This window comes from Tetranychus urticae, chromosome 3 (assembly GCF_039701765.1).
Source record: "Tetranychus urticae isolate SD_2017Ah chromosome 3, NJAU_TeUrti_SD_1.0, whole genome shotgun sequence".
NCBI lineage: Eukaryota > Metazoa > Arthropoda > Arachnida > Trombidiformes > Tetranychidae > Tetranychus > Tetranychus urticae.
The window spans coordinates 22,717,219-22,742,721 of NC_142960.1; the positions used below are offsets into that span (position 1 = coordinate 22,717,219).

The 25,503-nt window shown below is 31.0% G+C and overlaps 2 protein-coding genes across 6 annotated transcripts in view; one reads left to right on the plus strand and one right to left on the minus strand.

The window, feature by feature from the left end:
• Positions 1-524: 524 nt before the first annotated feature.
• Positions 525-1,659, plus strand: LOC107365198 (uncharacterized). The gene is made up of 4 exons (XM_015932671.3): positions 525-719; positions 786-883; positions 942-1,051; positions 1,122-1,659. The coding sequence occupies exons 1-4, from the start codon at positions 698-700 to the stop codon at positions 1,564-1,566; spliced, it is 675 nt and encodes a 224-aa protein (XP_015788157.1). The 5' UTR covers positions 525-697; the 3' UTR covers positions 1,567-1,659.
• Positions 1,660-4,884: 3,225 nt separating this feature from the next.
• The window catches only part of LOC107365195 (putative G protein-coupled receptor No9), a 69,661-nt gene continuing 49,042 nt past the window's right edge, over positions 4,885-25,503 (minus strand). For 3 of the 5 annotated variants that reach the window (XM_089269762.1, XM_025161470.2, XM_089269764.1), the window contains 4 exons: positions 16,530-16,605; positions 10,737-11,530; positions 7,085-7,346; positions 4,885-6,415 (listed from right to left, as the gene is read on the minus strand). In XM_089269762.1, coding sequence (XP_089125888.1) covers positions 4,941-6,415; positions 7,085-7,346; positions 10,737-11,276 — 2,277 coding nt within the window. In that variant the 5' untranslated portion in view covers positions 11,277-11,530; positions 16,530-16,605 and the 3' untranslated portion in view covers positions 4,885-4,940. The remainder of the gene's footprint in view (positions 6,416-7,084; positions 7,347-10,736; positions 11,531-16,529; positions 16,606-25,503) is intronic. The other 2 variants (XM_089269765.1, XM_089269763.1) reach the window with 2 other exon arrangements.

Below are 25,503 nucleotides of genomic sequence, written 5' to 3' on the forward strand. Positions count from 1 at the left end.
AATAACCGGTTACTTGCTGGTTACATTGAGAGGGAAATTTGAAAAGAAAGTAAAGAAAGTAAACAACAACTTTCTAAATACATTAATAGATGGCGCTGATAAAAGATGAAAAATTAAACTTTTTATTTTTGAATTTGGCGGTAAGAAATTTGTAACCAGCAAGTAACCGGTTATTTGTAACTGGGGGTGAAAGAACCACAGTTACTGGTTATACTAACCAAACTAGCCTGTAACCGACGTATCTCTACGAACAAGATGAGCAAAGATAATAAAGAAGAAAAAACTCAGAATTGAAATGAAAATTATGAATCAGTAGACCTTGTTTACATTTTAACAATGCTTATCATGGATGATTTGATGTTTTTTGATTAAATTATTTTGTGATCATTTATGATCGTGAGTCCGTTCATAAGTATGAATGAAGTGATTAAAGCCGAGACAAACTGTTATTTTGTCTTCATTGATACCATTGTATTCAATATCGAAAAATTTAGTTTTTTCCAGTTTTTTTTGAAAAGAGCGCTTTTGCCTGAGTCCAAACTTGTTTTGGCCCAATAATCTAGTTCTTTGTTGGGGACCAATTTTTTTGAAATTTTGTCAGTTTGCCTTTTGTTTTCAGTTGAAAGTTTCCACTTGTTCTTCAACGTGTTTCTTATTTCAAGATTCATTTATACTTTGATATTATTTTTGTTTTAGAATGGAGAAACATGATGATGTATGTAAGTCCATTTCATTGTAATACAAATTAAATAATTTACTCGATATTACTTTCTATATTCGTTTAGCTACATTTCAACTAGAATTTTTAGGTGAATATCATGACATAGTCATTGATTGGAATGATGATAAATATAAATACAAAGAGACACAATTATTCGAACTGGTGAGTTAAGTTTATCATTTAATCATACAGAAATAACTTATTCCAATCTCATTTATAGCTTGAACCGATAACTGGAATACCAAGACAATATAACATTAACATCGAGCTGTATAATATTAACCACCGAAATGGAGGTTTTATGTACCATTACATTAGCAAACAAGCGAGGTAATCTATGATTTCTATCATTAATCGAAACAGATTTATCTACATTGACTAATTTTCAATTCTTTCATAGCGGCTCAGATTTCCGTAACTCCTTAAATTCTGCAGCCACCTGTAACTCAATTAGAAATGCTGAAGGACGTTTTCATCTCGCTTATCGAGCTTATTATGATCCTTGGTTTGGTCATACTCGTATTTATCTTATCCTATTACCTGAAAGTTTAGTTCCAGAAGGAGCATGTCACTATGATTTTTGTCGACATAAAAATACTAAAACCTTCTTCAACAAGTTAAAGAATATAATCAATAACGATCAATTGAACGCAAAAATTGCGTCTCTTATCACGCCTAATGCTGAAGACGTTCGAAGGGAAGGGAGAGAGATTTGTAAACAATTCAATGTTTTACAATATTTTCATTCTCTTTGTATTACTCAGCATAGGGAATATGACTTTGAATCAGAAGCGGTTAGAATTGTGATAGGTGACATGAAACTTTATTTGAGGACTCGCGGCTAATTAACTGAATTGCCTGGTTGAACCTACCATCGATTTCTCTCATTTAACTTCTTTTCCAAGAAAAACTAATCTAAATAAAACTTTGAACATCTATTTCTGTATTACTTCATTCATTATATCAATCTCGATCTTCGCATCGCTTATACCGTATCCCGTGTATAATGTCACGGAACTGCAAGATGTGACTAAAATTCACCAAAATGGCTCGTCTGAAAGTTAAAGATGAGAATTGAATTTTCATAATAATTTTTGAAGCTATTGTATGTTTCTCTCAAAAAATGATTTGACGAAACAACTTTTCGTGACGGAAAAGGACGGAGCTAAAGTTGTAAAGGAGGCGGACGGAATTTGCCTAAGAAATAGATTTTTTTCAAAATAAATTTTTTAAATGTAAAATGGCATGAAAAATATCACAGTGTTAACCATTTTTTTATATTCGAAGCCGTTTTCGAGATAATGGCCTTAAAAAATTTTTTACATAAAACAAATTATTTCTGATAAAACTTGACATGCCGATCATGAATATAAAATATGGGAAACTATGGTGAAGTATTGCTGATGGTTTATGGAACACTCGATATTCGTGAACCACGATCAAAACCCATTTTTCCTATGCAGCTTTTGATTCAAAATGATCTTTATGGGTGGATAACCATAGAACAACATTGGAATGCACTTTGAATGTATTTAGCAGGATGAAAACAAATCCATATAAACATCATCAGATACAGAATCAAAAACTGCATAGGAAAAATGGGTTTTGATCGTGGTTCACGAATATCGAGTGTACTTTGAAATAAAATAGCTATTATCTCTAATTTTTGTCACTTTTTTCAAGTTAATTCAGCAACTACACGTCGCATCAATTATCGATTATATATTCATGATCAGCATGTCAAGTTTTATCAGAAATAATTTGTTTTGTGTAAAAAAATTTTTAAGGCCATTATCTCGAAAACGGCTTCGAATATAAAAAAATGGTTAACACTGTGATATTTTTCATGCCGTTTTACATTTAAAAAATTAAGCTATTTTCAGGCATTTTTCCCTATTCTTTCTGTCCTCCTCCTTTGGAGAACTCAAGTATAAATTGTTTTGCTAATTGAATAAGCCTTGCTGTCAATTTCACAAAGAAAAACCAAGCAAAACCATGAAAAGCAAGATGCCTTTGTTTTTATTCATTCATCAACCATTCATACTTTCTCTTGACTCCTGTAATGAAGAAAAAGATGTTTCAGATATTTTATTATTGAAATCGCTTTATTTCCATCTTAAGCATTAATTTAGTTGCCCTAATTGTAACATAAGAGACTTAACTTAGATAATGATACCTTCAAACAAGGTAAACAAGAGATCATTATCAATGTAACTGACTAAATTAAACGTAACATTGCCCACGCTTGATTTTGACTCACTTGGTTTACTGTTAGTTCACTTTCAACCAAGTGACTCTCTAAATTATCTGATTCCTTTGTGTCAACAATAATTTGGTCATTTTTTGATTAATCATTTAGCAATTAAACGAGTTATGTTAGATGCTGTTGTAATTTTTTCTTTTACCGCTGTTTCTTTTTTTCCAATTTTTAATTCAATAGATGAAAGTACATACAACTCAACTTCAAGTAAATGAAGACAATACAAATAAGATTCAAAATAAGTTCAAGTTCAAACACACTGAACATACGACAGTAATATAATACACCATACATTTTGAGGTGAAATTTTAGGTATTTATACAGAAAGGTAAGACTGCCCTTTCGGGTCCTCGTTGAGCAAGGGTTTGTTGAAGGTTAGGACGGACGAGTCGAAGAAAAACAAAGAAAGTAAGTTGCTTTAGGGATTTGTGTTTATTTGTAGCAAAAGGTTGAAGCTTAGAGGTTCAGCAAGGTTAGAGCAAAAGGTTTCTTATCCATGATATTTCATGTAAAAGAATAAAATTTTCTGAACAATGTGCAACTTCTCTCTATGACAACTTATTTGATGATAAATTTTGACAATACAAAACATTAAATTCATCTTGATAAGGTTTGGTTTGGGTGATAAATGCTCAAAGAGAAGGAAAAGTTAACGATTAAGTTTTTGTTTTCAAACATTTTCTCTCGACTTTTGTCTTTTCTTTCAAAAAAATTTCAACTCCAAGCTCACAATAAAGGCAAGTTGTGAAAAGTTTAATAGATTCCTTGTGACATTGATTGAGTCGACACCAAAAAATATGAATAAGTTTTCATTCTTCAACCCTTCACAATTTTCAGCTCGTGTGAAAAACAAAGAAACATTGAATGGAAAAGAAAAAGTGGAAAGAATCATTTCTTTCCACTTGAACGAAAGAAATGTGATCATCATTTGTTGCTTTAATAAAACAAATTGGGTCTCATTAGATGCTAATTTATCAATTTACATTGAGAAACGAACTTGAAAAGAAAAAAACGATAGAAAGAAATGATATTGAATCGAACAATTGAAATCATAATCATAATGGCCACTCGACGAGGATGAAACTGTTCACTCTTTCTTTTCAGTTATCAACTTTTGTTATTGTCTGACAATATCATTCGAAGAAAAAAGCAAACAGTTATATAAGCTTACAGTAAAGTTCATTTGTATATTTTGAAATTGACTCTGCATTCAAGAACTTTATGCATTTTATTTTATTAAATAAGACACAATTTTTACATTCTCAAGTCATTTTTATTGCTATCTTAGGTAGACAAAAGGTTGCTTTCCAGTTTAAATGGTTGGAGTAATTGCACATAAATTTTGAGGTTGCTTTGTGAATAATTTTTTATTTATATTCCTATGCTGATTTCAAATTTTAAGCAGATATGTTCAGCAGCATTAGAATAGCGCTCGGCAGATGGCACAAGCAACAGAAGTTAACAGAGTATTTATAGTGTGAAATCATCAATAGATGGCAATACCTAGCTTGATGTTACAGCTCTTACAGTTTAGGTCTTACAGTTTCTGGAATCCTGACATCTATGTGAAGTTCAGGGGAAAACAATTTTAATCTGCACTGCAAACAATTAGCCAGGTCCTTTAACAGTTCAACCCATTTTGACATCCTGATCTTGATTCACATAGATGTCACCAACCCAAGAAAAACAAAAAAATCAAAAACATTTGCACCATTAATTGCATACCACACGAGCTTTATAAAACTTTTCATGAAAAGTATTTTTCGACATTTTTATTCGAATTTTTCCGTCTATTCGACATTTATATTGAGCGGCTAGAAATCTGAAAAATGAATGAAAAAGTTGACAATTGATTAGCAATTAAATGCATTTTAATGAAATTATAAGATTTTTTGTTTAAATGATAAGTTAAAAAGAATTTTATTATCAACATTAATTGTATCAATTAACAGATTTCTCTTAATGGACATCTTCTTGGGAATCAGTTTTCATACAATCATCATGATTATCTTCTTCAAACAGATTGGGCAAATGAATTTGACGGATAAGTGAAGTGACACCAGTTTCCTCTGAATATTTACACTTGCAAATGATATTCTTAAAAGCTCGACGAAAGTCACGACTAAAAAGTCCATAAATTATGGGATTGACAGCTGAATTTGTGTAACCCAACCAAGTAAATATGGTGAGCAACAATTTGGGGACACAATTTTGATCACGACAATAGCCACGAATCAAGTAGATGGTGAAAAAGGGAAACCAACAAATGATGAATCCACCAACAATTATTCCAACCGTTTTGGCAGCTTTCGTTTCAGCGAGTAACCTTCGAGTTTGCCATTTACCCGTGTTGGCCCTTCGACTGAAGCGAACCGATTTGGAAGCATTGGATCGACCAGAGTCTCGTGTATGACTAGGTGAACTTTCAACACCAGTTAATGAAGTTAAACCACTGCAAGAAGAAGCCAGTGAACAGGTTGATCGACGCTTTTGACCATCAGCTTCACAACATGACCCAGACCCTTCAAGTGCTATTGAATTGACCTGCAACCGAGGTGATCTATAGACTGTTATGGGTGTTTTACGACGACCTTTACCTCCACCACTGCCACTTCCACTACCTGCATTGGCATTACCTGGAGTGAATTTAGGAACAACCAGATTATTACCAAAATGAGATTCACAAGAGTTGATGTTGGTTGAACCAGAATTGGCAGCGTTGCCGCTAATATTACTATGACTATTGTTTGTATCGTTTAAAGCGTTAAAATTGTTATTGTTATTGACGCTACTAATGTTGCTCATTTCACTTGGTGAATTGTTATTATCATCAACTCGATTATTATAACCTTGAAGCTTACTTGGACTGAAAAAAGATTTGGCCAGTTTAGGACTAGTTTTCATGAATGATGTACAATTTACTTGATGATTGTTTGTGTACTCGTGGTTAGATGAATGGTAGTGATGATGGTGTTGAGCATGAGAATGAGGGTGTGAATGGTGAACATTATGATGGTGTGCATGGGAATGACCATGGATTGGGTGAAGTTGATGACAGTTATGAACATCAGTGGACAGTGAGGACATCAAGGATGGTGTCTCTGAACTTGCATTGGACCCTGTATCTTCACATATGTAGCCTCGGTGCATGCGAAGAGTTAACCGTTTGTCAGATGATCCATCAGTCTCGGAGTCGCCCGTTTTGGTTGTTTTATAACCTCTTTTCAAGGCACGTGTTGTTCGTGAGGCGACAATGTAAATGCGCCAATAAAAGAACATCATAAAAGACATTGGAATATAAAATGATCCCAATGCTGAATAAGTGACATAACCAGTGTTGTCAAACAGTACACATTGATTAGGTTTCCACAAGCACTTTGATCCATCATAAGTTGTGGCCACCATCATACTAGACGAATCATTATCATGTTGCCCTGAATTGAACAGAAAACAAAACAATAATTAATACCATTCATTGAATCTAAATTTTGAATCACACAGCTTTTCAAAATACTAATGAATTTAGAAAAGTTACTTTTGGTACAAAATTGTCATCTCTAAACAGCAAAAAAATTTTCTTCAAAAACTAAGTTCCTAAATTCACTTCAACTTTTGGATCCTTTCGAATTCGCAAAAAGTGGAAAACAGTTCTAAAGTTTTGGTTACAGAAGCAAATAAGAAAAATCTTGTTCATTCAAACAAATTCCTGATCAAAATTTTTCATAATTCTTGAATGAGCTCGACAAAGATACATCTTAAAACAATGAGCAAACTAAAATCCTTTGCTTTGCCTAAAAATAGAAAATTACTGGAACTTTAAGACAAAAGGAAAATTCCAAGAACTCAATCAATCATGAAATGGGTTTGTTGAAGTAGACAACTTGAATTGTGTCTTTGATATCATTATTACAACAAAATCTAAATGCAAAACATTTTATTGTTTCAAATAAAGTTCAAGTCTACTAATGAAAAATCAATTGCAAACTGTAGAGCAACTATTTTTAGCAAATAAAGAGCCTTAAAAAAATATTCAAATTGACGTATTTTTTGCAAATTTTTTTCGAAAAACAATCCATTTTCTCAATTCTTGAACCTGGACTCACCTTGAGCTATAATGGATCCAGTGTCATTCCAACCAAGTAAAGGTGGAAATGAAACAATAAAGGAAAGTATCCAAACAAATGCGATAATCATTTTAGCTCGTTTAGATGTCATTATGGATCGATAGCGGACAGGTCGAGTAACTGCCAAATAACGATCAACACTGATTGCACAAAGGTTAAGTATTGAGGCTGTTGACAACCAAACATCAATCACAAGCCAACCAAGGCACCAAATTTCACCAAATATCCAAACATCCAAAACCTGCGTTTTCCAATCGAAATTCAGAGAATGGGGAAAAAAAGATGCAAATGATTAGACAACAATAATAGATGAAAGTAAAGACCAATAAAGTACTTTGCAATAAAAGCCAGTAATAGCAATCAATTTGAGCTGAAAATAAGTACTCTTGGTTAAATATGTTATCATTTATTTCCAGGTTTGTGGACATTTTTCATTACTATTTTTATTGCTATTAATATTGTTGCCTATTATCAAAATCAGGTGACAGCCATTCAAGATGCTTAGATGAAAATATGAGAAGATTCAGTAGCGAACAAGAAAATAATATGTTATCAAATATGTATAAGAAGATATTTCATGTTGAAAAGACAATAATAACTGGCGATATTATTTTACTTCCTAATCAATATCATATTCCAATCATGGCAATATTTTTGACCAACATTTAAATAGATAATCATGGATGAGTAAACAATTTAACATGGTGACGATCATGACCATCAATATTGAATATTGATGATGGAAATTGTAATTCATCATAACTTTATCGAATCGAAAGTTAAGGTGCAAAAGGTGTATAATAAGGTGATGCAAATGGAGGTCAATTTTCGTGATTCGAGAACTTCTCTGGTCGACAGTTGGTGATAAAATATCGTTCAAAGCTACTTTTGTATTTTGATTACAGTTCAGTTATGGATGCAAATGTTTTATATCAGAGTCTTGCCAGTTTTATTTAACAGTTTTCAATAGTTTCATCCATTTTCAGAAGACTGATGATAATCACTGCTGCTGCTTCATAAATGAAACATTTACCTGATAACATATTTAATGCCTATAACTTTTACAGGTATCTTGCATCATCTTATTGCAAATATTTTTGGGAATTACTTCGTAGTTTTGCAGAATTATTTGTTCTAGTTTTTTTTGTTTTCTAAGTTCTAAGTTTTGTTCAAATTTAATTTCTCTATTTAATCCACTTTCTGAAAAAAGGATTCACCAGGATTTTCCCAAAAGGTTTTCCCGAGAGGTTTGTATAAATGTCTAGCCTGACTCAACAAGATATGACCTTTTATAATCTTATTGAAAAGATTTTTTTGTAGAGTGGATTGAGAAAGGTTGTGATTTGTGATTGATCAAAGATGAAAGTAGTTTATGACACTTTGAAATCGTATTTTTTCAAGAATAATTTTGAATAATTCATTTGAATTTAATTTCGGACAACTTTTCACCTTTCATTATTTAGTAATGGACAGTGAAATCTGTTGATATTTCTCAATATTTCACAAGATACTAAAGTTTAAAATAAAGTTGAGACAAACAAGTAATCCAAAGTTTAACCTTTCGAGACAAAGAATTATAACAAAGTTTGATTAAAGTCTTATACCTCAAAACTTTCATCACCTCCTAACATTCAAGTTAAAAGTTTAACCAATTTTAAAAAAGTTAGTATCCAAAGCAAAGAAGCTGCAATTCTTTTGACTTTCTATTGACTTTTTGGTTCATTTAGCCTTCAATCGGAATAAATAGTGAATAATTATTCCAATATTATAAATATCATTCGACAACTGTTTAAATGATAAAAGAAGGAGACCGTGCGTCAGCGAGTTCATGAATTATTTAAAATGAAGAATATGAGCTTCTCTCTCTTCCTTGATTGTTTGAACAGATCTGTTTCAATGTAATTTGGACAAACATTGACTAAAATTTATACCGAAAATCAAACAGATAAACTCGGAATGTCACTAAATTAAAAAAAACAACGAATAATTTTGTCTATTAGCTAAGCTTTGTTAATTGCGTATTGTCCCTCGGCATTATTTATTAGTTGAACTGTTTCGAATATGGCTGAAAATCCGTCTTTTGCATGAATATTTGACAGAATTTATGATTTTTGTAGTTTTTAAAATTTTACTTACAATATGTAAAAATTCATTATGCTGAAAACCATAATTCAGTTAAAATTCAATTTATTTTGTTGATTTACTCTGGAATGTTCAACTAGAGTAATTGAGATTGACTGAAAGGTTGTTGCATCTTCAAATCTCGACCAACTCAAGAGTTCATAAAACTAAAGTATTTACAATTGAAAATTATTGCCAATGCTACCATCAAGTCTTGACCATGACTTTGATGATCCATTTCATTTTCCTCATGAAGCCATCAGTAAACTAATAAATTGTCATAATGGGCACAAAATGTCCAAATAAAAGATGAAATCAAAATTTTGGCCAATTTTCCTTGAAACAAACTTCGATAAAGATTAAACAATGGACTATTATTTCAGGGAATTTCAGCCTTTTCTTTCAACATTTTACAATTTTTCATGACAGAAACGCAATAAAAAAATGAAACCCAAAAACCAGGGTAAAAATGATGTTAATTAATATTTGGTTGAACAAGTTGAAAAGGCTGAAAGTGTACAGTGAAAAAAAGAATAGTTTATTTGATTAATTTCCTCATCAAATTAAATTAATAATTGATGATCAACTATATTTTAGTGAACAATTTTGCTCTCTTACTCTTTACTTGTTTCATTTCCTTTTCAGTTTTCAACTTATTTTCAGAAGCCTTTTTTTATTCTCTATTAAATAACAAAATGATGAAAAAAATGAATCCAAGTTCTGGCAAGAAAACACTTGAATTGAAAGATATTGAGCAAAATTGTTGAGGGAAGAAGAAAAATATTTCTTTTGTTTTCTCGATAACATTTTGTTGTTGTTCAATTTTCAATTGAGATTTATTTCCTTCTCATTTCTTGTGTTCACCCATTTCGTTTAGCTATTACAGCTTTTCGTTCATCTTTCAATATTATTATTCATTACTTTTGCTGTTGCGTTTGGTGAAATAATCACACCGTAAACAACTGACAAAGATTGATATGAATGTAAATCAATGAAGTATTCAGGGCAAGTTATCGATGGTATACCATGAATATACATGGAATAAGGCATTCATTATTGGTTAAACAATATCCTCTAAACATTTAGCTTAGACTTTGATTTTCCTTTTACTGTCCAACTGAATTATATGCAACTTTAAATATAAGAACAAAATGTGAATTATTGCATGAATAATTCGAAGATAATTTCCATAAACAATTTGTTTAAATCAAATGCTCAGAGAGCGGTTGAATGGAATTGAGGAAATTGAGAAAAAATTCATTTTGCAAGTTATTAATTCGCTCAAAACTTCCACAAATTATACTTGATAATTTCGTCTTTTCTGCATTGAACCAAATGAAATCATGTTTGATGAAATTTTTGTCAGAATTGGTCTTCATGGTTCACCTTATCTGGCCAACTTTAAGATGACTTTATTTCAACTTTTCTGTTGAATGGAATTTTCATTCTTTGTTTTATCTAACTAAATTTTTGATGCTTTATTGGTCTGTTTGTGTTTCGGTTTACTTACCGTTAGTGCTAATGCATAAGGAGCCACAGTTAATCCGAGCAGAAGATCGGCAACGGCCAGTGAAACAATGAAAAAATTGGTTATGGTACGAAGTTTAGATGAAATGGAAACTGCAACGATAACAAGAATATTACCAGCAATAACGGCAAGATTAATAATCACTAATGAGATCACAGATAATAGCATGAGAGGATCATTTCGTAGTTTTAGCTCAAGTAGCTCAGCTGGACTGCAAGGAGGTTGATCGAGTGAAGAGTCAACCAGAGTGAATAGAGTGTCGGGTTGAAGGGTTGATCCAAGGTTGGACCCAAGAGCATCGAGTGAACTTGGATAGGTTGAGCTGGCAAGGGTCGAGTCAATGGAGGCAGAGGCTGTGGATGAAACTGGCGAGACGGATGAAAGTGAAGATGAAAGGGAAGAAGACAAGGAAGATGAAACTGAAGAGGTAACTCCAAAGGTGGATGAGATGAAAGAAACGGTTCCATTATCGCTAGTGAAATTGTTTGGATAATCGTCTAAAAATAGTCCAGCAGATTCCATTCGATACTGGCAATGACTGCAATTATATCGTCACTTATCAATCGCTTTTACAATCAATCATGTAAAAAAATTGCGCCCCAAGTAACAATTATCAAAAAGTTCAACAACGGAGCAGAAAAAAAATCAAACCAACAAATCGAAAAGTAGAAAAAATGAAATTCTTCAGAAATTTTTCTCTCCAATCAAGTATAAATGTTCATCTTGTTAACCTTTACCAAATGTATAAGCAAAACGGACATGAAATCGACGGAAATCTGGAAAAGAGAGAAAAGAAAAAGAAAAATTTTGAATTTCCATTTCGATGCAATGGCGAGTTCAATGGTTGACCTTTTCTATGAAATAATTGCTTCCAAATGGACAGTGGTCAATGTGAAAGTTATACAGATTTAGAGACAAAAAGAGTTACTTTTCAAATCATCTTATTTACATTAACATTCTGTCTGTATAATATCATTATCATCGCTTATTTACTTTGTGTTCATTTGAGTAATAGAAAGTAAAACTACATTTATCATGTAAGAAGGATAAAAGTAGTTGAGTTGAAATGAACAGCAACGGCAGGAGAAAAAAATGATAAGATGAACCATAAATGGAACAAAATTCATCATCATGTTAGCTTAAGGTTGAAAAGTTTTACGAATAATAATGTTAACTTTTGACGGATTCTTCATCATCTTCATCTTTTTGCTTCAATTGCTTACTTTTAACTTAATAAGTTAAACTTTTGACAACATTTTTTCTTCTTCTCTTAACAACAAAACAAAGATTCCATAATAATCAGGATAAAGAGAAGGATGACAATTGATGAAGTTAAATGGTTAAAAGGAATGGGAAAAAAGATGAAGAAGGAAAAGTGATAATTTGCAAAGTGAAATGAAGAGTGTAAATCGAGGGAAGGAAAAGGCAACTCGAATCAAGGTGTGATGAGTTGTGCCTCGGGTTAAATCACATCTCAACAATTGGTTTTTGTCTGTTGATAACTTGGTGATTCCATCATGACAAACATTTATGGAATCACTGATAATGTGCATGATATAAAAAGTAAATGGAACATTCAACTTGGCACATTCAAATTCTTTTTTTTCTTCTCTTTTCTTCTTTTTCCCCATCAAATATGGACTCGTGCTTTTCAATATCATTTTATGGTTCAACTGGGAATGCAAATTGAGTGTGCAAAGTGTTGACTTGATCGGTTGAACTTTGATTAACTTTGATGAAATATTGAGATATTTAGTTTATTGGTTGGACAAAAAAAGAAGATGAAAAAGTGTCTCAAAAGACGATTCTTGAAGGAATTAATCAAAGACTGAAAATGATTCTAAATGATATTCTGTTCATGTTGAAAGATGAAATCAATTATCGTTCAACATTATCACTTCAAGTATAATCAGAAATAATGATAAGTTGTATTAATTCATAATGACGTAATGATTTAGGGAACTTTTTTTTCTCACGGTAAATGAAAGGCAATTTCGTAGTAAAAATGATACAAGTTGGATAAATGTTCGTGAGGAGAAATGTTGCAACATTGCTATGTAAATAACATTTCATGATGAAATTTGAATTCTTTGTTTTGGTTATTTTTTCATTAGAAAAGAATAGCTTGGGAAATAAATCTCAATAAGAATGCAAAATGCTAGAAAATTGTTCAACCTGATGAGTTTACCATAATTTTTAGTCTCACATTTCAAGGTGTTTAATCATAGAAATGAAAGTAAGAAGAATTTATTTTTGCTGAATGACTCTTATTAATAATAAGTTCATTTTTGTATGAAAAATCTTTTGTTTGCACACACATAAAATCTTTTTCGTCTAGTTCAGAGTTGATACTTTGTTAATGCACTAATAAGAGTAACGAAATAAAATAAAGCCAAATAGAGAAAGGCGAAAATAAAGTCCTCTGAAGAAAAAAGCGTATTTAAATAAAAAGCATAGCCGAAAGCACTTACAGTTACACACGTAAATGAAACGGTCTTAGATCAGTTTCTTTCTACTTCATTTCATAAATCAATCTAAAGAAACAATTTCGTAGTAAGAATAATAGAGCTTTTGACTTTGTATTCTTGATGTAAAGAAAATTTTCTTATGGATTTTCTTGTTCTGAAGATTTCTCAACATTTGTATTTATAAATTCAATTATAAATTTTCTTCTGGGATTTCAATGTCGAAATGTGCCAAAGAAAAAAAAGTTGTTCATGATAATCAGATAAAGTCAATGTCAATGGCTGAGCTTATTCACACCCAGAAAGGCACTGGAAGCAATGAATATTTGAAAGAGATTTTATTTTCATTGTTTCTTTTCAACATTCATTTTTGAACACATTTTTCACTTTTTCATGGGACACAAAAATGATCATGTAACAATCAACATTTTTGAAAAGATAAAGTTGCGATAAAAGGCATCGAAAATATTACAAAAGTTTGATCAAAAGATGGTTGAAAATATTATTTGATCAGAAAAGAAAAAACGAAAATTTCAATTTCTCGAAAACGAAGCATAAAGAGAGAATGAAGGGGAAAAAGTAAAGTATAATATAAAGAAGGCTAGATTTGCATGAAGCAATTTCTGAATTTGATGGAAAATTTTTTTATTTGCTGATTATTCACGGTTAGATGAATATTCTAGGAGATTAAACAGATCAAGTTTCCTTGTGTTGATCCACAGCAAATTGATTTAATCTGATTATTGTTAGATGTTTCATTAATTAATTAAAGAGGTGAAAAAAGAAGTGAGAAAACAATTGAACTCTTTTATTCTTTTCTTTTCCTGAGTTCACTAATTAAATTCTTGATTCAATCTTATGGCGTGAATGCATCTTGGTTAACAAGTGATTTAAGAAACAAGAAATTTGTCACAAAATAAATTCCGATCGGACCATCATATTGTCGCTCAATTTGCATTTATAACATCGCATTTTCAACCCGAATAAACGTTGCTTTTTCAAGACACAACTAACAAGTTATTCCCTGTTTTAGATCGAAAGTCACAACAATATTCCAACTGTTCTTTCATTGCTGGTCATGAATTGATGAAATCCTCTGAAAATTCACTAAAAGACATTCAATGTTGAAACAATATATCGCTTTCATAGCCGTTAACAGTCCCTTTGCGTGTAATCAGATTATGTTATACGAATAAATTAACATCACTTTCATCAACTTTTATTGAGAAAAAAGTAAAAGCAAAAAATACAGAAATACCAATATTCATTTCGTTTGATAATCTCATCAATTATGTGAATAAATAACAGAAGAAAAAGAAGACTAAAATGAGGAGAAAACAATTTTTTCGTTTTCTTCATTTTCTTCAACTGATAAGTTCTGAGGAAAAAATGGATCAATAACTGTGACAATTTTTCTCTTCTTTGTATTCTTCTTGGTCTTGTGATCAACTTGAAAAATGATTAATGGTTGTTATTCAATGTGAATAGATGTTCATTGTACGATGAACAAAAAGAAAGAAGCAAAAATCAAGTTCAACATTCATCATAATCATGATGAATATTCATTGCTATTTTGATTCACAACAGAAAATGTTGCAGCTTTATTCATTGATTAGTTTATCGATTAATTAATGATTGATGTTTATTTTTATCCATAAATGTATTATTCCATTGAAAAACATGAGCCAGCCAATCAATTGATTCAAAATTCCAAATGTGATCATTTAATTGACGAAAAAAAAGAAACAAAATGTAACATTATTATCAAAGTCTCAATATTAATTTTTTATTCATTTACTTTTTTTTCTCCTTTTTCCCAATTTCTCAGTCTTTTCATTAATTTTCCTTCTCATGGTAATTCAAAGAGCATTCATTGATATATCAAATGAAAATTTGATTGATCATAATATTGTTGATTCATATTAATCAAATCATGTACCAAGGCTAAAGGTTAAATGAGCGATGTGTTACAATAAGCGAAAGTAAACCCCAAAAATGGTTAATTCATCATAAATAACAAACTCATTTATTCTTGATGGATATTGATTACTTCTGTTGCTCGATTCCTCAACACTTTTTACAGCTTTTCCATTCTTTTTCTCTTTCTTTTTCTTCGTAACTCATTACCGAAATTACTGGACTCTTAAGTTCAATTGATTGCTTATCGTGATTTACCTTAATTGAAATGAAATATTGATTTCATGGTTACGAAAGGAATAAAATTTCTCACCAAATTCTGTAAATGTTTAGTTTCAACTTTTCTCTTCATTAATTGGTGGTGACAGTTGTTAGCAACTTTACAATGGAGGATTTGATGGCGAGTCAACTTTTGTAACTGGAATGTTTACATTTGTTTCTCAATTTCCATGAATAATTTAGGTGAAATTTCTTGCTGAAAATTCCAAGAAACTTTTATGGGAGAAACAATTGTTGACTGGTTGAATGGTTGATTCGATAGACGTCATTTGATTGCTTCGTCTGCTTCAATTTTGTAATTAAATTACATCATGTCTTCGAACTTTTTGGAAAGAATGGAAAAGTTTGTTAAAGAAATGATAACGAGTCATGATGGATTCAGTGTTGGTTAGAAATCGCGAGTTTGTAATAGAACACGAAATTTTGACGAAATGACTGTTTATCTGTTGAAAGTTGTTCCAGTCAATCAACTCAAGGTGTCCACCTTTACATGTTAAACAATCAGTTGTCTGGTTATCATTTTCGGTCCATAAAACTGTTACAATTGATTTAGCCCTTTATTCTTTTCTATTCAAAGTTTCATTGTTTGCATGTCAATCAAATTAATCTTTATCATGCTGAATATCAAACACTCCCATTATCACTTTTCTCGGTAATCATTATGTTAAGTTGATGACATCAACTTTATTCCCACAACAGTAGAAACAACAAAAAAATTTCGATTCGACTGAGTTTACTAACGGCAGCTTCGTAAGTTGAAGAATTTTAAAGACGGAAATTTCGATTCAAAGGGGAAATTGTAAAATCCGTAAGTTACAAAACTTTAATAGTAAATTATCAGTCTAATTCTTGATTAAAATGTTTTACTCTGAATTCAAATTGAGTCGAAAATGTGACTGCTATTGTAATTAGCTTCCTAGAAACTCGACCTTAAGAAAAGACATATCTCTGAGCTGACTTTACTAAATCGTCTCACACGTACACGATTTTTCTGGCGAATTCCTTCTCCAATCTAACGGTTTTTAGAATGAATTTTCAAGTCATACCATGAACTCTTTTGTGCTTAACTCATCAGAAAAGCACCAAATTCAACGAGTTTTTAAGCATTACTTACCGAAACATTTTCGTTGACTGATGAGTTGCAAAAAGTAACTTTGCTTTTGGACGCTTTCAAAAATCGAAACTTGAATCTGTAAAGAAAAAGTAAGAAAATGTTAGAAAATCTCAAAGTGCCATGAACAACTTAAAGTATAGCTGTCAAACGATAATGCTGATCATGATCTTGATGACTTTTTCCGTCAATATTGTGTCAATACATTGATTTTTGGAAATCATTTTCGCTCTTCATTTGAATACCAAGAAAAAGAGATTGAACTTCGTCTGGGTGGTAATGGAAGAATATCAAATTTTCAAAAGCTATAAGAAGATTAAATAAATGTAATTTGAAACTTTTTTTTCTCTTTTTCCTGTTCATCTTCATTCAATTTCATGATTTTTTTTCAATATTCAAGTAAATCATCCATAATTGTGAAATAAAGTTGCAAATTTCATTTTTCAAATAATAGTTGAACGAGAAAATGGGAAAATGAATAATTTCAAAGAGTAATTAAACAAAGAAGCGTGTTGAGAAAAAGCAACATAATTTGATCAATTTGGGTATAAATAAATTTACTATTTACTCATTCACTTCTTTACCATTCAATGAGCTTATTAGATAAATTGAAGGTTAAATATAGTTTGCTGTTTAGTTTAATATACATGAATCCATTTATTCATTTCAGTCTATCAGTTTGCATATCATTTATTTCATTTACCATATTTAAGCAGCTTTTCCTTAACATGAATCATCTCATAGAATCTTACTCCTTACATCCATTCAAAGGTAAATAAAGAGCCGAATCAAGAGGGGAAAAAGTGCTGAATCAAAGTATAAACTTGCATCAGGGTTCATTATGTTAAAAAGAAAATTCTGATAGAATCTGATCGCATCATCTTGAAAAGATTAAATGAAGCAATGACCACAAGCAGCCAGAAAAAAAGAGTTCATTTTCTTATGGATTCAAGCGTAATCGAGATGTGGGTCTGGAGTTTATCTGAAAATTTTCAATTGAAATTTTCTCAAATTTCTTTTCCATGCTTTATTGGTTCAAGTTTGAAACATTTTCGACGATTTTTGAAACAAACGCATTTTCAAGTTGGATAAAAATCTTGAGTAAAAGCTTCAGCTAGTTTGATGGTGACCCGTAAATACATTGTGATGGCCTTAAGGACAACACTTTTTCCCAGGAATCACCAAATCTAATCCAATTGTAATCCAAATGTAATGTTATGTAAAGACTGAATTTTCAGTCTATTCTTCGTACTTAGTTTGTCTAAAAATACGTTAATTGAGCTCTAATAAATCTTGATGAAAACCTATTTATTCTTCAACCTAACGAACGTAAGTAACGATAGTTTACTAAGAAAGTTACTATGGGTACATTACTTACATTGAAGGTTATGCACGAAGGCACAATTTATTAATTAAATATTTATTATCAGAAGTAATTTTATTGCTTATTATAATAAAAAACTCGTAGTAGGCCAAAACTTTTTATAGCTTAGTCTACGGTAAAATTTATCAATGTTAGCATTCAAGATCATTTCAATCAAAATTAAATGAAAATCGATGTTCCAGATCGAAGCATAGCTGTCTTCAATTTTGAATAAGACTCACACTTTCATGAGAAAATTCCACTTTTAATCTCATTGCAAAGCAGCTGAGCAAAACAAGTTCTGTTTCCGCTTACAATGTTACCGCTTGTTAGTAATTTATGTTCTTTTCTTCGTAAATTAAATTTTTACAAATTAAGCCTCTGGTCTGCCATTTGCGATGGCGTCCAAGCTCACTTGGCGTCAGCTTGTTTAAATTGATTCCAAAGTGTAGACCAAGCTAAGTAAAAACTTCGAAGATTAGATACTGAGTGAGTGATCCAACTAAAATTTTTGTCTTTTTATGCAAATGAATGAGGAAGTCAACAAAATTCTGTTGTTTATTTGGACAGCAGAAAAGTGCAGTCATCTCTTTTTTCACCTGAAGAGGTCAAATTAAGATCACAATCGAGTTTTGATGAAGAGGTCTTAAATGATGAAGAGGTCTTAAATGATGAAGAGGTCTTAAATGATGAAGAGGTCTTAAATGATGAAGGAGAGAGTGATAGCGTGCATGTGAGTAAAATTTTGTAAAAACCCAAAATGCTACAGAAAACTGGCTAAAAATAAGCTTTAAGTATCAACGCCATGTCAAATCCAAAAAGTTGGGCTAACAAAAGAAATTGTAAAAAATGAAAATTTGAATCTTTCATTTGTTTAAATTCCATTGCTTTGATTCTTGAGAAAAATCAATTTTACTGTTTCTTAAATCTATGTTTCCATATTATTGCAATGATTATTTGAGAAAGAGTCATCGATATAAAGACTCTTATGACAATTGGACTCTTCGTCTATAGAATTCAAAGCTATCAAGACTGTCCCTATTACGCTGCGATTAATTTATACTCACCTAAACTAAAAGCCACAAAAACGAGCTGAAATTCTGGCGCAGCCTTTTGAGGATGAGTTGAAAAGGTATTCATAAGTTGTCTTTAATCTGACAGAATTGCGAAAGCCAAAAACGTGAAAAACAAGAAACTGTTGTTTATTACATGTTATCAACCTTAAACTTCACTTGACTCACCAGCAACTCCAACGTTGAGGTATGAAGTATCATTATTATTATTATAATTTTGACTACTTAATAACTTCAACTCAACAACTCCCAAGGCTACAATCCAATGCAACTTGAATCCCAACACAACAAACTACAATCATCTCTATTAACCTTATTTCATTTCTTTCCTTTCAACTCTTTACTCTTATTCACTTTGCTCATCTTTTCACTCTCAACCGTTATCATCATCATAACCAACATCATCTTGTTTCATCTCATTCCATACTCATGGATACTCAATGTATCTAAATACTCGTTCAACTAGTAAAAACAACTCGCAAGTGATTTTGTGATTAAATTTGCTCAACCATTAATAAAAGGGTCAAGTTCATGTTCAGTAAACATTGCACCAGAAAGTAAGCAATGTGGAAGCAACAGCAACAAAAAATCAAATGTAACTAAACACAAATTGTAATCGGAACTTGAAATTGTAGACTGAAAAAAAGTTGAACTTTTCTTTCATTCCCTTTTCATCTCAACTCGAATCATAATTTTCTCATTCTTTCCTCTTCTTTCAACCTAAAAATACCAAAAATGAAACCGTAAATTTGATAGACTCACCAAGAGGAAGAGAGGAGTGAACAAAACTGGATTTCATGAAGCAAAAAACAGAAAAAAAGGAAGAAAAAAAGGAAGAAAAAAACTTTTCTACTTTTACTTTATTCCAACCTGGAGAACAAAAAAAGGTAAACAAAAGCAGAGTTTCATGATGAAAGGAAACGATTTAGCTATCGATTCATCGATTAATTCTTGACTTTCTCTAAACAGTTTATCGTTATGTAATAGCAACATGTTTAATTTATAATTCAATTCATCTTGAAAAATGTTCAGTCGAACAAGATTATTTTTCAAGATTTCTCCTTTTCACCACCAACTTTGACTTGTCATTTTCATCCCTTTTTCATCTTCTTTTTCATCTTCAATTATTGAAAGTTTTTAAACTTCTTTCATCTCAAGTAAAACTTAACCTTTGAAGATCACATCTTAATCATTTGCTTCGCCTTCATCACCAGCATCTTCATCCTGCTCCAATCACAATCCTTTCAATTCACCAAACCAAATTGAACCTCAGTTAATCCAAGGAGAAGAAAGTTGAAAGAAAATTGATTCTTCATCTTTTTTCTCCAATTGTACATTCCATTTATCTTTCAATTCTTGTTTACCTTTTCTTCCAACATTAATCATTGATAATTCATTTTGAATTCATTTCAACATTTTTCAATCTTTTTTCTCCTTCAACTTTCATTTGACTTTGCATCTCTTGTAACCTTTTCTTGCAATGAATAGTCAACAATAATTTACTGATTTATTTTGACAAAAATGATTCTCCAATTTCAGGCAGCTTTTTGAATCTCAAATTTCATTTCATGAACATTTGATATTAATTAGAAAAGGTTTACTCGATAAAAATAGCGATGCAGTGAAACTTTGCACTTGAATTTTCACTTAAAAACACAATTAAATGGGCAATAAAATGTCTCGAGCATTAATTTGATTTATCAAAACAGAAAACAACTTTTCTCACTAAGTCACACTTTATCAAAATGAATATTTATTCTTAAAGATTATTATTCATTTTGAAGTTGTGAGAAAAGAAAGAAAATTGCTTAAGATTCGATTTGCTCGAGTTTTCCATTTGCAAGAGTTTAGTGACTTTTTCCATGCAAACAAAAGTTTGAGCAAAACAAATAATTTCATTTTTCTCAGATCATTTTATGATTATAACAGTTGACTGAATTTGATCATTTTTCATGGTAAAGATGAAAGCAAGACGAACAAATTTTATGCAACAAAATTACTCGAATGACAAAGAAAGTGACGAAAACATGACAGACGAAAATTTCAATATTTGCATTCAACTTGATCCGACTTTTTAACATCGAGTTGACCAAAAAGTTTTTGTATAATTTAAGGCTGACTTTTTTGAGGTGTTTTTGAAATTTAGAATTGAACTGTTTGGTTTGAAAAATGAGTCAATGCTTGTTGACAATTCTACAATGTATAATCTGTATAATGTTTGACAAATTGAGAAAAACAAAGAACTTAATTTCCTTTGTTTGTATCATGCATATAGCTTGCTGACGCACGATCTCCTTCTTTTATCATTTAAACAGGTTTTGAATGGCGTTTCCGCTAGAAAGGCAATTAATCATACATCAATGTCTGCAGTTGAAAAGTAAATAAGATGAGAAGATCAATTGAAAGTCAATGATTGCTGTTTTTGCATAATTTAGGCGAAATTGAAAAAAGTAAGAATGTTAATGTGACTATGCAAATATCAATGATACAGTTATAACAGCTGGTAAGAATAAAGGTTTGCAACAAGATAAAAACATTCGGATACAAGGAGCATTCAACTCGAAAAGGAGATCGGATCACGGATCGCGGACCATCTTAAAGCTCCCGAGATTTCTGATCGACGCCATTTCATGAAACAGCAGGTAAAGGAAATGATCCAGGAACATAAGAGGATTCAAGAGTACCACAAATGCTACCTCAAGAGAGTAGATTGATTAAAAGCGAGTGATTCTGGAAACTCAAGTTGCTTGAAATAAACGCAAACAGAAAGGAGGAAATAAACTTAACTGATAGACTTGGACGTCAGCAAGCTAGTGCAAGATATAATAATTAGAAAAACCAAGATGCAAAGATGGCCGTGATTAATCGGTAGTAAAAATAACTCAACAAGCACTCAGGTCTCTGTAGGCTAGAATTAACAATGATTACAAATGAAGGTCAAACTCACCCAAATAAAGTACGTAAAAAAGGAAGATTTTAAGGATTTGAGCAACTGTAAGTATTATAATTTATAATCCTTTTCAATCTCTGAATATTGCGCATATTGTGAAGCTTAGCCCGCCCGATTCGATATTATGTGTGCTTGGGCTTTGAAGTCTTACAAAGTCTTACAGTCTTTGTTAGACTCTTCAATATCAGCCTATTTGAGCAATGCAGTAGCCTTTTATGGAACTCTTTGCAATTTCATTTGTAACCAACTTGGTCTCCTGAAAATTATCAATATCAGTATAATAATTTTTACATTTAAAACTTATTTAAAAATCTATTTTATGCAGATCATTAATGAATATCCGAAAAGTGCTTTAGTTTTTGACTTTTGTCAAACTGTTCAGTTTTGAGGGTAAAAAGTTGCTGAGATAAATTATTGATAAAAAATGATTCAATAGAAAGGTAACTTTCAATCAACATAATCAGCTCAACATTTTCCTATTTACAGACTTTTCTTGTTTCTTTTTTCGTCATGAAATGAAAACTTGCCAATACAAACTCGTGTTTTATTCATCAAATCTGTCTCTTGAAACGTTGCAACATTTTCAAAAAAAGTTAACTTTTTTCCCTCTTTCCCATGTTGAACTATCTATTTGAGTGCTTTTTTCATTTCAACTTTACTCTATTGCTTTACTTTTTTGAGGCTAAAACATCAAGATATGATTGAAATCCATTTGAAAATTGAACAAAATCAATGACAATGGATGCAATACAAGCAACAATTGTGAGATAAAAGTAAACTTTGCATTCAAACGCTTCCAAACTTGTAATAGAATCAAAAGATAATTTTTTCAGAAAAGTATTTTTTACTCTCTTTCGAAAATCATTTTCTCCTTGAACTTTTTCTCTCATGAGCTTCATGTTTTAGAATATTTTTCAATTTTCAATAACTTGGTCATTGACTGCAACAAGTTCATCTGGTCAAGTTGATTATAGAACTGTAATCTGGAGCATTTTTTTCTTCTCTTCATGAATTTCGCTGAGCAGAAGAAAAGCTTGGATAACCTTGAAATTTTGCTTCATGAAATGTTAGGGAAAATGTTTAGGAAAATTATTATCAAAAGAAGAGATGAAAAGGAAAAATTTGTTCAATTTCCTTCTTTTTTTCATTCTTTTCCATTCAATAAGATCAATTTAAAATGATGTAAGGAAGAAGAGAAAGTTTCAACATGTATCATTACAAGAATTACGGAACTCATGAGATAATGATATCGAGTTTTACCACTAATACTGGCCAATGTACTTTATCTAACAGGAAATTATTCTTCAAGGGAAAAAATAGTTACATCGAATTGAACTTTTCTTCTTCAACATTGTCTTTCTCTTGAAGAGTATTAAATTGATCAGTAAGAAGCTTAGAATTGCTCATTTTTCAGCATTTTTTCGCTTCTTTTCATTCCAACCAATTTTGAAAATTGATTGATTTTCTACTGAAAAAAGTAGAATTTTTTCTTTAATAGAAATTTTCGATTAAAAACAATTTCCATTTATTCCTAAACTGTTTAATGAGCATCAATTTAGAGTTTGGATAAACTTTTCTTAAACTGAAACGAGTTGAAGGACATGAAATGTACATTAATTGAAACTCGAAATGAGCTCAATTTCAATTTATCTCGGAATGAAAACTTATCTGAGTATTAATTACTGGAATTTCGTAAACTTCTTTAACAAATAATAGTTGATAAAAAGGCCTTCTTTGCTCTTTCACTTGACATAGACAATGACTTTCCATTATCATTACTATCATCATGATTCATCCTTTTCCTTCAATCTTAATCATTGAAACACTTGACTTGATAAAGTTTGACTTTTCTCTTCTTCTTATCACTCCCTGTCTTGTTCTCACCATGATATTATGTATACAATTCCATCTACCTTAGTAAACTTGTCATCATTCTGAGGCATTTTTCTTCTTCTCCCAAAGTTATTCCGATCTTCTCAACATTTTCATTCACCTGAGAAACGTCTTTACTCCAAACTTGTAGGGAAGGACTGGGAGTGTGCCTTTGGAGTGAATATTGTATGTGTAGAGTAAAAGATAAGACACAATGAAATTCAAAGGAGAAAAGGACGAAAATAGAAAGTTATATCTTTTATCTTGTTTCATTTTCTTTACTCAATGTTTTTTATCGCAAGAAAATACAAAAATATCTCTTCCTCTTGCCACAACAATGCTACAATTATCTGAATCGATAAGCACTCATTACCATGACAACGTTCTAAGGGTTGCCAACAGATATCAAGAAGGAAAAGTTATTCAAAGTTATTTTAATGCGATAAAAGTATTACAATGAAAGTTGTGATGTAAAGGTAAATGTTTTGCTTGTGTGTGACTACAGGGTTAAAGAACAGGAAATTAGATGAAAAAAGTTGATTTAAGGTTAAAAAGAGTTGGTTAAAGAGTCTATCTAATGAAAAGTTGATTCTAAAAGTGAAGAGTTTAAAAGTGAAACACCGATTATATTATCACGATAACCATGAATAAGCAAGTTATGGATAAATGTTTCAAGTAAACAATGAAAATGGAAAGGTTTTTATGCTTTTAAGTTAGCAGACAAAATAAAGTTGTAAGACAATGATGAAGATGAGGGAAAAATGTAGAAAGTGAATTGAAATGAAAAATTGAAAGTTAAATGTTGACATGAGTATCATGATTATGGCTGAACATGAACGTAACAATTGTAATAAATGGTAATGTTTTTCATTCTCAGCGCAACAAAAGCTCAACATTTGCATGGCAAATATATTTGAATAACCATTAAATCAATCGAAATTGATTTTCAACCTTTACTCTCTTCTTTCGTTCTTTGCCTTTTCTCGATTCCCTTTTCAACTTTTCTGGCCTTTCCTTGTTTCATGACTTTATTTTTTCTGTTTTAAGAAAATTTTCTTTTTCTTCTTTTCTTTATTTTTTGGAGTTTCATTCGAAGTCAATTTCTGCCTTTGTATTCTAATCGTAATCAAAGAATCATTCTTTTTCTTTTTGTATCATGATTAGTATTTTGTTTCGTCTTCGAATTTTAATAACTTGATCTTATTCAGATTAAGTTTTTTTGCTTCAACTTTGTTCTTTTTTCATTTTATTCATTTCAAAATCTGGGAGCCATTTCATCATAAGCATTGGATTGAACTTTTAAAGCAGAAAAGATTTGAAATGTTGAATGAAATGAATTTTGTTCGTTGAAAAATTGATTTATGAAACAAATTTTGTTTCTCCTTCTTATCATAATTGTGGAAATAATTCAACGTTGAAAGGAAAACAAGAATCAAAACTATTTGTTTCCCTGTTTTTTCACTCCTCATTGTTGTACTTTCTTTCAAATGTTTATCTACTTTGAATTGGAAATTGCAATTATTTTCTTTTGTTGTTTCTCTTTAACCCTTCTTTCCTCTTCTATACCTTTGCTTATCAGATTATCAAAAAGTTCACTGAAAGAGAAGAAGAAATTAGAATCTTTACTTTTTACATGTTTACATCAATTTCACTTTGAATTTCATTTCTTTCTTCAATGGCAACTTTCTGGATTTGAGTCTCATTCCTTGTATTATTTCT

What these genes read in the sequence shown, in the direction of transcription:
- LOC107365198 (XM_015932671.3), top strand. Translation starts at nt 698, where the DNA reads ATGGAGAAACATGATGATGTAT. An exon ending in AGACACAATTATTCGAACTG is followed by an intron (nt 884 to 941) that starts GTGAGTTAAGTT and finishes TCTCATTTATAG; the next exon opens with CTTGAACCGATAACTGGAAT. An exon ending in TACATTAGCAAACAAGCGAG is followed by an intron (nt 1,052 to 1,121) that starts GTAATCTATGAT and finishes ATTCTTTCATAG; the next exon opens with CGGCTCAGATTTCCGTAACT.